Source organism: Carcharodon carcharias, chromosome 3 (assembly GCF_017639515.1).
Source record: "Carcharodon carcharias isolate sCarCar2 chromosome 3, sCarCar2.pri, whole genome shotgun sequence".
NCBI classification, from domain to species: domain Eukaryota; kingdom Metazoa; phylum Chordata; class Chondrichthyes; order Lamniformes; family Lamnidae; genus Carcharodon; species Carcharodon carcharias.
In genome coordinates this window covers 63,101,064-63,115,500 of record NC_054469.1, presented here as the reverse complement: position 1 = coordinate 63,115,500, position 14,437 = coordinate 63,101,064, and the positions used below count along the sequence as shown (strand labels likewise).

The following is a 14,437-nucleotide window of genomic DNA, read 5'->3' as shown; positions in this document are numbered from 1 at the left end:
CATTATTTCAACCATTCCTGCAATGTAGGAGAAATTAATGTCATCAGATCAGAAGAACAAGAACACAAGAGTTAGAGCAGGCCATTCAATCCATCAAGCCTGTCTGCCATTCAATAAGATCATGGCTGATCTGATTCTGGCCTGAACACCACTTCCTGCCTGCTGCCCCCACCCTCTCCGTAACCCTATTGATCAAAAATCTATCTAACTCAGCCTTGAATATATTCAGTGAACCAGCCTCTACTGCTCTCTGGGGAAGAGAATTCCAGACTAATGACCCTCTGAGAGAAAATAAATTCTCCTCATTTCAGTCTAAAAAGGAACCCCCTAATTTTTAAACTGTATCCCCTAATTCTAGACTCCCCACAAGGAGAGACATCCTTTCAGCACCCACCCTGTCAAGTCCCCTCAGAATCTTACATGTTTCAATAAAATCACTTCTCATTCTTCTAAACTCCAATAGTCCCAACCTGTTCAACCTTTCCACATTGATTAACCCCTCATCTCATTAATATGTCAAGTGAACCCTCTCTGAACTGCTTCTAATGCAATTATATCCTTTCTTAAGTAAGGAGACAAAACTGAACACAGTGCCCCAGATGTAGTTCCACTAAAGGCCCTGTACAGCTGTAGCACTTACTGCAAGTCATTATGAGTTGTACTTAACACATAGTCACTCAACTGACATCAACGAGGGATGCTTATTGGTGGATGGTTCCACTGATATAGCTCACTGTGTTACAGTAACATAAAAAAGGTTAATGCTGGTAATTAAGATAGATTTGTAGGCATTCATTATTCCAAAGGAACTCTGATCAAGATCCTTGAAAGCAACACATGAATTATGAATTAGAAGCAGTTGAAAGAAGTATAAAGATGCAGAAAATTGATTGAACGTCCTCAGGAAATGCATTTTTGTCCTAGCCCTGTGGATTCTTTGGGCCCCTTTGCCAAGCTGGACAAATCAGGCCAGATAAAATGACTACAGGCAAAAAAATAAACACCTGGGGCCCAAACACTGCAAGTCCACAACTGCAGTGTAAGTTCTGGAATCCACCTGCTGGGAATTGTCGGAGCTCAGGGCAAGATTCTCTAATGTGATCTCTCCTGGTAGCTATCATGGCGCTATAGCTTCACTTAGGTGACTGGTATGGTGGAAAGGGCATAAACATGGGACAGAATATTAAAATTGGTGACAGATTAGCACACTTACAAAATTAGGTAATTAAAGAAAATGTTTGAGGGACCCAGGATGGACACCACTCTCCCTCAAGGTGAGCCCCACATTTCTCAACCAGGTGATCTTTGTGTATTGTTTCTCCCAGCATGTGGACTGTTCAATAGATCCAAGACCAGGCCAAAAGCAATGACTAGACAAGGAATTCCCTTGTGCTGGCCAAATAACCACCTCACCCAAGATTTCAATCAGACGGAGGTTCTGCTGCTAAAAAGGCACAACAAATACTTTACTTGAACAAATCACTTCAGATTTTAATAACAATTAACCGCGATAGTTAAGAAAGACCCTTAGTGCCTGTTTTGTGTGTGGCTTTCATTGAGGGCACCTGATGACCTGACTGCAGCCTGCAGCATCTCAGCATTTGGCTGTGTGGCATTAGCCAGGGGCCTGTAAAGAGGATGGTGGAAGGGAAAACATGCTGTTATCTTAAGAGATGGCAGCAGATGACATGGTCCCATGGAGCACTGACATGGTTGCTCTACTGGTCAGTTAGGATATTGCTTTCTTTTCCGGAACGAAGAAACAGTAAAAACTGGGATATAAGAATACTGGTCTGAACTGGGCTTGTATACTTTAAAATGGAACACCAGTAAGAACTAGGAAATAAGGGTACTGGTCCAAACTGTTTTTCCTTCTGGGGTGGCCTGGAGTGTCCCTGTCTCTGTGCTGTTTCACTAACTGAACAGTGGGATTTACTTTGTACCACCGTTTGCTTTCTCCCCTTAATATGGATCAGCACTGCAAACAGATTTTAGATTGCCTGACAATCTGGATGGCTTTATTCTTCCTTTGCTTGAAGCATGTCTGAGAGATCATCATCCGCCACTCCTATGAGTATTCTTTCCCTGATTAGCTCAGATTTCAGTCCACCATAAGCACAGGCTTCAGCATTTTGTATAGCTCATTAATGAAGGAGTCAACAGGTTGTCCTGGCTGATGGTCACATTTATTAAATTTAGCCCTTTCAAGGTTTTTGTTACTTCTGATATTAAAATAAGCGTCAAATGATTTTAAAACTTCATCAAATTTTTCAGACGATTCGTTGATTAATTGTCTAGCTATTATGTCATTGCCTATCAGGCCTACTGAATAAAGCAGTGTGTTAACCTGTTCAGCTTCTGTCTTTTTATCCAGACATGAAGCAATCATATATCTAAGGAATCTCTTTCTCCAGGATCCCTAATTTTGTCCCCAAAATTGATCTGGAAGAGTGGATTTCTGATTCATGGTAAAATTTTTAAATTGCATGTTCAGCTTTAAGAGATTTTTGAAAATCCAAGATAACGCTGCTGTACGCTTCATCACAAACAAAGGGTTTTCCTGTGTTTGTGGTTTTGCCAGGCTCCTCAATCTCACTGTTTAAATTTTTTCAACTACGGCTGCCCAGATTGATTGGTTTGAGTCTTCCCTGCTTTAGCGCAATGTTCTCGGGCCTTGGAAACATTGAATCCTGGCTTTTGCTGGGTTTTTAAGCTGCCTACACAGTCGGGATTAACTTTTAATTAATTTTTTCTTTGTTCGGAGTAAGCTTGGCTGCCACGTGTTCAGGAGTCGACTAAAGAATCAGGTTTCTTGGACTGTGATTTAAATAATAATTTCTGACCACTGCAGTATTTAACTTTTTTCAGGACTTGTGTTGTCCAGGAATTTAAAATTTTTAGCTCACTCCTGCTGGGTCTGCTAGCTCTGTGAACTCTGGGTATTGAAGCTGGACTTCCATGGGATTCAATGGAGTCTCCTGACAGGGTGGATATGGATAGAATGTTTCCTTTTGTGGAAGAATCTAGAACTAGGGGTCACTGTTTAAAAATAACAGGTCGCTCATTTAAAACAGAGATGAGGTAAAGTTTTTTCACTCAGATGTTTGTAAGTCTTTGGAACTCTCTTCCTGAAATGACGGTAGAAACAGAGTCTTTGAATACTTTTAAGGCAGAGGTGGATAGATTCTGGGTAAACAAAGCAGTGATAGGTTATTAGGGGTAGGCGGGATGCAGATTTCAGGTTACTATCAGATCAGCCATGATCTTATTAAATGGTGCAGCAGGCTTGAGGGGCTGAATGGCTACTCCTGCTCCTTGTTAATCTGTCCTGCTGCAATTAGGAATTTAATTTATGCCTTCAATTTCTAAGCCCTTCTTTGGAGTTATTCTCTGGCAATATCCTTTGTGACCTCGCTCCTTGAGCTTTACCTCAGGTCACAATGCTTCTTTGATTTTTCCTTCAGTTTTCCAGGATTTTAATTTTCTTCTACAGTCTCTGCGAGATTTTGAGTTGTTCCATCCGCTGCCACGTAGTTCAGTAGGTCTTATTAAGGTATTTGTAGTCTTAGGTAGTTCAAAAGTAAGTATTTATTAACTACTAGAAATGATATACATAGGTACAGCTGGGAGCTGCCTCCATGCTTGCTTCTATACATGGTTCTGTCCAACACTACAATGACCCCCAGCTGTGGGTCATGTATTCTCTTACATCACTCTGTGGGTGGTACTGTACTCAGCCCTCCATTATTCCTATATATATTCCTATACCCTTATGCTACAGAAGAAATGTGATCAGAGGGAAGTGAAGGGGAAGAACGATCTGGAGGGGCGTGACTACCCATGAATTGTTGACGCTTGCAATCCTTCACATCTGAAAGGAAGAGAAAATGATTTTGTTAAAGGGTCAGATGAGACAAAGGATTTGATGAAACTGCACCAGGACAGCTTTGAGAAAGAATGAATCAGTGCTGCTAAAGAAAAAAAGTCGAGTATATACTTGTGATGGCAAATGGTGTTGAGTATGGATCTCAGGGTACGGAAAGAACATCAGTTTCGGAAATTCTGAATGCCAAGGAGATATCTGTATTCATGGGTGAATTTGAAACACGATGGGTGGTACTTAATGGAGGTGATGGGGGGTCTTGCCTGCAGGCTAAAGGCTTGGCGAGAGCTACCCAATGCTTCTTTTCGGGAAGGCCTGCTGAATTAAGAGCCAATCAGGCACAACAACCCAGCAGCGTGATCAAGGACCGCAGAGGTAGAAGTCCCACCCACTGAGAGCTGCTGGCCAATCAGCTTTTCATTGCTCAGCAATGCCACCGGGGAGGCGATGGCTGCTGCCAGTACGACACCCATCCGAGGCCCATGATTGCCGAGGGACCCATGTGATGGTGGGAGGGGCTCTATGGGATGGGGGGTGTTGCAGCAGGGGCAGGGAGAGAAATTATGGGGCCCTGGTGCTTCTCCTGTTTCCTGGCCCACTGACCACAATATGTAACAATTTTAAATGATTGAAGTTTGACAGTTTTGCTTGTTCTAGAATTTCAATTAATTAGTACACAATGCCAATTTTATTTCAATTGAATGTGCTATGTTAAATTATACAATAAATGGCAATGATTCAACAATTGCTCATCAAAGCACTCTGCACCATGTTCATTTTCATGCTTTGTCCAAAAATCTTTCTGGAAATCATTTGAACAGCTGGACCTTTCACTTCATATCCTCTTGCTCAAAGTAAGGTGAATGGCAGTCCATCTGTCGTTTGTAAGATTTAACCTTTGCAATTTAGAGTCAAGAACCATCCTTCCACACAAAGAGAGCCACACACCACGGAATCTAAAAAGTGGATTACTACATCGGATAAATTATGCATGCTATGAATTTTCTAACTAACTGTACCACAGATTCAAAGGGAAATGCAGTGCATTTTTATTCATTAAACAATGTCCTGGGTTCTGCTGCTTGGGTTCTATAAAATGCTTCCGTAACACAAACCATCCAAATGTATAAAATAACTGCAGTAATCGCTGGAGGGCCTGTAATTTGTTTCTTTTAAACAATAGAGCAGTTTTTATTTAGTTTTAAGAGCCAGTCCAGTGAGGGCTTTCAAAGTTGCAGGTTTCGAATTAAAGTCTGTGCCACAATCAATGGTTACCAAGCAGGAGCTAGAATTTCAGGATCCCTTAAAATGTACTAAACAGTATTGTCCAACTGGTGTTTAAAAATAACCACATCACCTCAAAATATAATTCCAAATTACTCGGAATATGCAGGGGCGCTGTAGGAATGTAACAGCGAGTTATATTCTATTGGCCAAAATAGGTGAGGAACTTTAGAGGAAAAGTAGCAAATCAAATATGATCTCTTTTTAAATTCCAAAATCTGCACACCTGGTCCACACAAAGCAGTAAGTGTAAAGTCCAAAGGAACTACCCAAATTTGCAGATTCGCAGTTACATTTTGCCTTCCCAGTGCTTGGTGTTGTATCCAGCGCTTTAACACTTCCACCAGCCGCATGTGCATGCCCGCCCACATCAGCCCAACCAATCCTATGCAGGTGTTCAATTGATGGAGAGCACCACCGACCAGTGGAAAGCCACAGCCTCACGTCAATCAAGTGCAACTCCCCTACCCTCCCTGCGATGCTCCACCCCTCACACCTGCTTGTCACTGGCGGAGGACGTAAGTAGGAGGAGACAGGAAATAAGAGTTGACTTATTAGCGAAATGGTTAACTAATTATCCACGGCATCGATTTTTTGTATAGAAAAGGAAGACTTGAACCCGGGCCCCTAGGACAAGAGCCCCGGTGTTTTGCACATTGTGCATCCCAGCTCTCCCATACCCTGGGCTGCAGGGGAAGAGAAAGACAATTTGGCAGCATAGGCAGGTGGCTGGCTCTCAGCAGCACCCCTCCCTTCCTGATGCCAGGTCCGTTTATCAGGCACTGACTGCCTTTGAATGAGAGACTCCTGCTGGGAGCCTGCAAGCAACCCCGAAAGGGCTTGCTTTTCAGGCTTCCATCATGATGTGACCCTTGCTTGCTGTTTCATTTATTCATGGGATGTGGGCCTCGCTGGCTGGGCCAGCATTTATTACCCATCCCTAATTATCCTTGAGATGGTGGTGGTGAGCTGCCTTCTTGAACCGCTGCAGTCCATGGAGCTGTTAGGGAGAGAGTTCCAGGATTTTCACCCAGCGACAACAAAGGAATAGCAATATATTTCCAAGATGGTGAGTGGCTTGGAGGGGAACTTCCTGGTACTGGTATTCCCATGTGTCTGCTGCCCTTGTCTTTCTAGATGGTAATGGTCGTGGGTTTGGAAGGTGCTGTCATAGGACCCTTGGTGAATTCCTGCAGTGCATCTTGTAGATGGTACACACTGCTGCTACTGTACATTGGTGGTGCATGGAGTGAATGTTTGTAGAAGGGATGCCAGTCAAGCGGGCTGCTTTGTCCTGGACGATGTCAAGTTTCTTGAGTCTTGTTGGAGCTGCACTCATCCAGGCAAGTGGGGAGTATTCCATCACACTCTTGACTTGTGCCTTGTGGACAGGCTTTGGGAAGTCAAGAAGTGAGTTATTTGCCACAGGATTCCCAGCCTCTGACCTGCTCTTGTAGCCAGAGTATTTATATGGCTAGTCCAGGTCAGTTTCTGATCAATGGTAACCCCCAGGATGTTGCTAGTCAGGGATTCAGTGATGGTAATGCCATTGAATGTCAAGGGGCGATGGTTAAATTCTCTCTTGTTGAAGATGGTCATTGCCTAGTATTTGGGTGGCATGAAAGTTACTTGCCACTTGTCAGCCCAAGCCTGGATGTTGCTGCATTTGGACATGGACTGCTTCAATATCTGAGGAGTCGCAAATGGTGCTGAATATTGTGCAATTATCAGCGAACATCCCCACTTCTGACCTTGTGATGGAAGGAAGATCATTGAAGAAGCAGCTGTAAACAGTTGAGTGAATACCAGCGGCAGCAGAATAAGGCCCTTAAGGAGGCATTAATTGCCCACTTAAGACCCTGAATTGATGGCGGGGAGGGAAGGTTGTCCAGCAGCCTTCCCACCATGGACTAAACCTGGGCAAAGGTGGAAATATGGCGAGGTCTCCACTTGCCACCGTCTGGTCTGATTAAATGCACCCGGCCACCCCACCGCCACCACCACCACCAAAGCCACCTCCATCAACGCACCCCCCATCCCCCCAGGCGGTGGGCATAAATTAAACTCCACCCAAAGGGTTGATTTTCAGTAGGAATTCCTGTGAAGACAGTTTCTGAGGAAGGAGATGTGGCTGTGAAAGCCATTTTTGGTAAATACCCGATCAAAATTGAGACGGAAAATAGAAAGCAATGAAGGTGAACCAGGTGAAAAAGACAAATAGAAATCCCATCAGAAGGAAGAGCAGAACTTCAAGGTAGACGTTCCTGGAAGAAAAGTAGCAGCAAATCAAACCCTAATATGAAAGCAAAAAACTGCTGATGCTGGAAATCTAAATTAAAAAACAAAAAATGTTGCAACTAACTCAGTAGGTCAAACAGCATCTGTGTAGAAAGAAACAGAGTTAACGTTTCAGGCCAATGACCTTTCATGAGAGCCTTCAGTTGACCTTCTCAGCTATCTCTTACCACTAGCGACAGAGGAGCTGCCTGGAGAGCTCTCTGACCCCGAGGAGAACAGGATCTTTTCCCTCCTGTACACCAGCTAGTCCTGTGCCTTGAAAATGGCAGCAGAGAACCTGAGGGCTTGACCAATAGGTCTTGATTCCATTTCCCTCTTTACAAGTGTTGCCTCCTGTCAGCAGCCACAATAGGCTCCCCTTTTCAAAGGTGCTGGTTGTCTTCAAGTTGTCACAAAAAACCCCAATTTCCTACCTCCTCCACCGAAACAAACACTTCACTATTAAGCCGCATGAGTAATGTTGGCTGCATGACTGACCCATTATAATGAGTTCCAGGACCAATTTCACAATGGTCTCTACACCCACATGGACAGGCACGTGTACAGTCAGTTTGGTCCCTTGCTCATGTACGTACGGGTGCAATTTTCACATTTCTAGGCTAGACCATCTAAGCTGAATTGTCAACACTGGAAAAGACCATTGCCCTTAGTGGCTGCGCTGATTTTATTTATAAACAATGACAAATTGTGACCCAAGGCTTTTAAAAGATGTCAGAACTAGAACCCTGGATAGATTTCCAGGTTCCTGCCAGCTACCAATGTGCAACAAAAAAGATCATCTTCTATTTTCTGATATGCGCTGGCTACACAGGAGGGCTCTGAGAAAGCTATCCTCTGTCTCAACTTTTTAGATTAATAGATTTTATTTCAAAAATCATATAAGTTTAGAAGCCTATTCTGCTGCATGTTAGAATCCATTTGTTATAATTCACAAACTGGTTTTCTTTTGCATTTCCATTTTCTATTGATTTTAATGGCTGAAATATTTGGGTCCCACGAATTGGATGCACTGACTCCATGTCCAGTTCTCTAATCTGTGCTTCTGTCAAATGAAACTCTACCTGGAGTGGATGCTTGCAATGAGGGGCCAATTTGAAATGCTGGCTTCCCCTAAAGTAAGCAAAGATGCATACATAGCAATTTGATTATATTTTCTCGGAGCCTGTCCATTCATAATTGTTGGCCTGACACAAAAATAAAATGAGGACGTGTTCAGAACAAAAAATAAAAAAATAAAAAATACCTGGAAAAACTCAGCAGGTCTGGCAGCATCGGCGGAGAAGAGTACGGTTGATGTTTAGAATCCTCATGACCCTTCAACAGAACTAAGTAAAATAGAAGAGGGGTGAAATATAAGCTGGTTTAAGGGGGGGGGAGAGAGAAGGGTGGTTGTTGGTTGTTGGGACAAGCAAGCAGTGATAGGAGGAGATAACCAAAAGACGTCACAGACAAAAGAAACAAAGAGGTGTTGAAGGTGGTGATATTATCTAAAAGAATGTGCTAATTAAGAAAGCATAACAGGACAAGCAAGGTACAGATAGCTCTAGTGGGGGTGGGGTGAAATAAGACTAAAAGGGCATAAAAAGTATGGATAAATGATCGGTGGAATACATTAAAAATAATGGAAATAGATGGGAAAAGAAAAATCTATATAAATTATTGGAAGAAACAAAAAGGAGGGGGAAGAAACGGAAAGAGGGTGGGGATGGAGGAGGGAGCATAAGATCTAAAATTGTTGAACTCAGTATTCAGTCTGGAAGGCTGTAAAGTGCCTAGTCAGAAGATGAGGTGCTGTTCCTCCAGTTGCGTTGAGCTTCACTGGAACAATGCAGCAAGCCAAGGACAGACATGTGGGCAAGAGAGCAGGGTGGAGTGTTAAAATGGCAAGCAACAGGGAGGTCTGGGTGATGCTTGCAGACAGACCAAAGGTGTTCTGCAAAGCAGTCACCTGGTCTGCGTTTGGTCTCGTGTTCAGGTTCACTACTTCCAAGTTCACAGTTCCCACAAAATATGACTGACATCGCCAGTGATTTTTCAGAAGCGCTTATTTCTAAGGTAAGCAGCTGAGAAGTGAGATAAACTGTGCTTAAAGCAGTGATCCAAAAATGAAAAATGAGAAGATCCATTCTGCTTTCTGTCAGCAGAGTAATGTTTAGGAAATATTTCTCTCTTCCAGGTATACAGTGTTAGTGAGCATGGAATGCCCTTATTGATGTGGTCAGTGACTGGGAACAAGGAGGACAACTGGATTTATGCCAATGTGCTCATTTCCAATAACTATCCATTTAAAGTTGTGTTTGAAGCTGAAGTGGGTGGAGATGACCTCACAGATATTGCAATTGATGACATCTCTTTCACCCTGGAATGTGTTACTGGAGGTACTGTACCGTGAAACTCACTCTTCAGCGTACATTAATGACTGTCAGCAGTAATACTAGGAATTTGCTGTCATGAGGCACTCACCGCCTTATCATCTTTTAACCTTTTCTCATGAGACAGCCAAAGGCTTCATTGTAACCTTCAATTAGACTCTACTTAAATGGGTGAGTTTTTGAATTAACCTTTAGACTGCCAGCAGATCCAAGAATTCCTGTCTCCCTGCACTGGCTAGTTTAGCAAAAATGGTCTCCAGCTAACAATCTCTATCATTGAAAGAAATTCCATGTTACAGTAATGAAGGTACTTGAAATGTCAGGAGTAATTACAATATTTTAATTTTAATATCAATGTTTCCAAGTCTGCAACAGTATCGTAAAAGTGTAAAGAAGAGACATATTTTTGATGTTTTTCTTCCTATGATTTTTCTCACATAATTCCACTCAAAGAGCCAGTGACTCTTGTCCGGGTCTGGTTCCACAGACACTATATGCTACCTTCCTCAAATGGCCCAAATGCATGTCAAATGACCTATTCTATGAATGTAGGTTGCATGTCGAATTTGTGAAATAGTCAGCAACTATCACAACATGTAGGTCCTCAAGATTATGTGAAGGCAGATTTTGTATCAATCCAGTTAAAAAAGGCTTATTTATTATTTTCAGGCTTGCAAAAGCTGCTGAATGTGCTGTTGTCAGTAAGCCTGGACCTAGCACAATCAGACATTGTTGGGATTCAGGTTTTGTTATGGCCAATGTGATAAGCCGCTTTAGACATTATTTACTCAAGACATCTATTGCTTACAAATGCACAAATTTCTGCTGCAATTCCCAAAAAATTAACCCTCACTTTTCTAACAGTGCCCCTTAAAGATCCTTGGCTATTCTCACTGCACTTTCCTTGGCTCTCAGTGCAAAATAGCACAGGAGAGTCCAGTTGGCTACTGTGTCAGTAGCCTTTTGTGTGATCAATTTGCCTTGTAAGTTGTTAACAGTGGTACACACCAAACTCTTTGCGCTGTTTTCTGAATCCCTCCCATTACCACGTCTTATAAATGGGCCACTAACTGGCTAGGTCATCACTACAAAGGTTGATTCTGCCATCGGGCAAAACTTGCATTGGACATTGTTTGGGAACAGAGGTTGAGAAATTAGAGGCCCAACTAAAATTCCCTATGAATGGTGCTTTGCAGAAGTATTGTCTTATCATGGAAACAGAGCTTATGTCTGGAAACCAAAGTTGTTAGGGACCAATTATGAGAATAATGCTTCAAGAGTTAAACAGTCATCTGACACTGATTTTCACAGAATCACAGAATCACACAGTGCAGAAGTGGCCCTTCGGCCCATTGAGTCTGCACCGGCACGAGAAACACCTGACCTACCTACCTAATCCCATTTACCAGCACTTGGCCCATAGCCTTGAATGTTATGATGTGCCAAGTGCTTATCCAGGTACTTTTTAAAGGATGTGAGGAAACCCTTCCAGGCAGCACATTCCAGACCATCACCACCCTCTGGGTAAAAAAGTTTTTCCTCACATTTCCCCTAAACCTTCTGCCCCTCACCTTGAACTTATGTCCCCTCGTGACTGACCCTTCAACTAAGGGAAACAGCTGCTCCCTATCCACCCTGTCCATGCCCCTCATAATCTTGTACACTTCAATCAGGTCGCCCCTCAGCCTTCTCTGCTCCAATGAAAACAACCCAAGTCTATCCAACCTCTCTTCATAATTTAAATGTTTCATCCCAGGCAACATCCTGGTGAATCTCCTCTGCACCCCCTCCAGTGCAATTACATCCTTCCTATAATGTGGCGACCAGAACTGCACACAGTACTCCAGCTGTGGCCTCACCAAGGTTCTACACAACTCCAACATGACCTCCCTACTTTTGTAATCTGTGCCTCAATTGATAAAGGCAAGAGTCCCATTTGCCTTTTTCACCATCCCACTAACATGCCCCTCTGCCTTCAGAGATCTATGGACACACACACACCAAGGTCCCTTTGTTCCTCAGAACTTCCTAGTGTCATGCTGTTCATTGAATACTTCCTTGTCAAATTACTCTTTCCAAAGTGTATCACCTCACACTTTTCAGAGTTAAATTCCAATAGCCAATTATCTACCCATTTGACCATCCCGTCTATATCTTCCTGTAGCCCAAGACACTCAGCCTCACTGTTAACCACTTTTGTGTCATCTGCAAATTTACTAATCCTAACCCCCCACATAGTCATCTATGTCGTTTATATAAATGACGAATAATAGGGGATCCAGCAGAGATCCCTGTGGTACGCCACTGGACATTGGCTTCCAGTCACTAAAGCAACCTTCTATCATCACCCTCTGTCTCCTACAACTAAGCCAATTTTGAATGCACCTCATCAAGTTACCCTTTATCCCATGTGCATTTTCCTTCTTTATAAGTCTCCCATGTGGGATCTTGTCAAAGGCTTTGCTGAAATCCATATAAACTACATCAACTGCACTATCCTCATCTACACCCCTGGTCACCTCCTCAAAAAATTCAATGAAGTTTGTCAGGCATGACCTCTCTCTGACAAAGCCATGTTGACTATTCCTGATCAAACCTTGCCTCTCCAAGTGAGGAGAGATTCTTTCCTTCAGAATTTTCTCCAATAGTTTCCCTACCACTGACATGAGACGCACTGGCCTGTGGTTCCCTGGCTTATCTCTACAACCTTTCTTAAATAGCGGAACCACATAGCTGTTCTCCAGTCCTCTGGCACCTCCCCCCTGGCCAGAGAGGAATTAAAAATTTGGGTCAGAGCCCCAGCGGTCCCCTCCCTCAGCAGTCTGGGACACAAATCATCCGGACCTGGAGAATTGTCCATTTTTTAAGCCTGCCTCCATTACCTTGTCACTCCCTATATCATGCACAGACTGAATTCCATACATTTGCTGATCAACATAACTATATGTATGAATGATACCATCAGTGGCAAATCATTTTATGACATATTATTTGTTTAATTTTTATCACAACGTATTGTAAAGTTCATTCCAATGAAACTGTTGTAATGTCAGAGTGCTAAAATGTTTATGAAGTTGGAAGTAGATTGCCACCAGCTCACAAAGTACCCTGATGGTTAACAGCAGGCGAGTGATCAGAAATCCTTCACTTTAGTGAATCCCTCCACTTGTAAGTCGAGCAGCCTCTTAATATTAGATTTATGCTTTCCTCTTAGCCAGAGCATTTAAAGTTTCTGACAGTTGAATCTCAACATTTACAACCTCCCTTGTAGACCCCTAGTGGCCTCAAAACCATCAAAGCATCCAAGACCTGATATCCACTATTTCATGTTATGAAACAATGTATAAATCTCTTTTGAAGATTCATTATAGCACTGCAGCATTTAAATTATTGAAATGCACAGATTACTTTACTGCTTAATTTGAATAATTTCTGCAGGGTCTGAAATTGAGCTGTTTGAGCAAATATTAAAATTTCTAAATTAACTTTTACCCAGGCTCTATCTGCTCCCTTCTCCAACCAAAATAAATGGGTATTCAGATTAGGTTTATAGTTAGGCCTGTCATATGTGCTATTGGAAATCTAGGTTCTACACAATTAGAATGGATAGTAGAGTAATATAATGCTCAATTTTTACATTATGGAAGAAGGGCATTCAGTCCACCATTTCTGGAACATAGATCAGAGATAAGGTAGAATTGACTCAGTGACCCACATTCCTTTCGATTGCATTTTCTGACTGAGATGCAATGAATTAACCTTTAAAGCTTTACAATGGACCAATAAATAAGTTTTTTTAAACCACTTTTCTGCAAGTATCAACCTAGATATTTTTTAAAGTTGCTTCTGCCTCCAAAATGGACAGTGGGCTTCATGACTAAGAAGAATTACACAGGTAGAAAGAGGGATGAGGTCCTGCAAGCAGATTTTAGGGAGTAAGAAAGGAGACTAGCAAGCAGTGCCTCAAAGGTATAATGTCCGGATTACTCCAGTACCACGTGCTGGTGAGTATAGAAATAGGAGGATACAGCAGATGAATATATGGGCCTGGGGAGATGATGCAGGAGGGAGTGCTTTAGATTCTTGGGACATTGGGACTAGTTCTGGGGGAGGTGGGACCTAAACAGCCAGTCAGGTTGTATCTCAACAGAGCCATGACCAATAACCTTGTGGGGCAGCTTTCTAATGTTTTGGGGAGGGTTTTAACTAATGTGGCAGGAGGATGGGAGCCAAGGTGTAACATAAGGTTTAGGATAGTTACTGAAAAGGCAAAGTGCAATCTGAAGTAAAAATATGTAATTGTATGAGGACCAATTCAATGGATTTAGTACGGATCCATCTCAGTTAAATTGAAATCAAAGAACAATGCCAAAGTAGGGTCATATTGGACTTTAAACATTAACTCTGTTTCTCACTCCACAGATGCTGCCAGAGCAGCTGAGTATTTCCAACACTTGGCTTTTTATTTCCGATTTTCAACATCTGTAGTATCTTTCTTTTATTTAATAGGAATCAAAGATTGTAATGGAACAGTGGTCTGTCTTTAAAGAGGAATGGCTTAGATACAGTCAAGGTATATTCTCATGAGGGGGCAAGGTGG

At 42.5% G+C, this 14,437-nt stretch overlaps 1 protein-coding gene across 1 annotated transcript in view; it reads left to right on the top strand.

Moving 5' to 3' along the window:
* The window catches only part of malrd1 (MAM and LDL receptor class A domain containing 1), a 290,471-nt gene that overhangs the window by 205,327 nt on the left and 70,707 nt on the right, over window positions 1–14,437 (top strand). Inside the window, exon 20 of the mRNA XM_041183945.1 lies at window positions 9,642–9,833. Within this exon, the coding sequence (XP_041039879.1) occupies window positions 9,642–9,833 (192 nt within the window). The remainder of the gene's footprint in view (window positions 1–9,641; window positions 9,834–14,437) is intronic.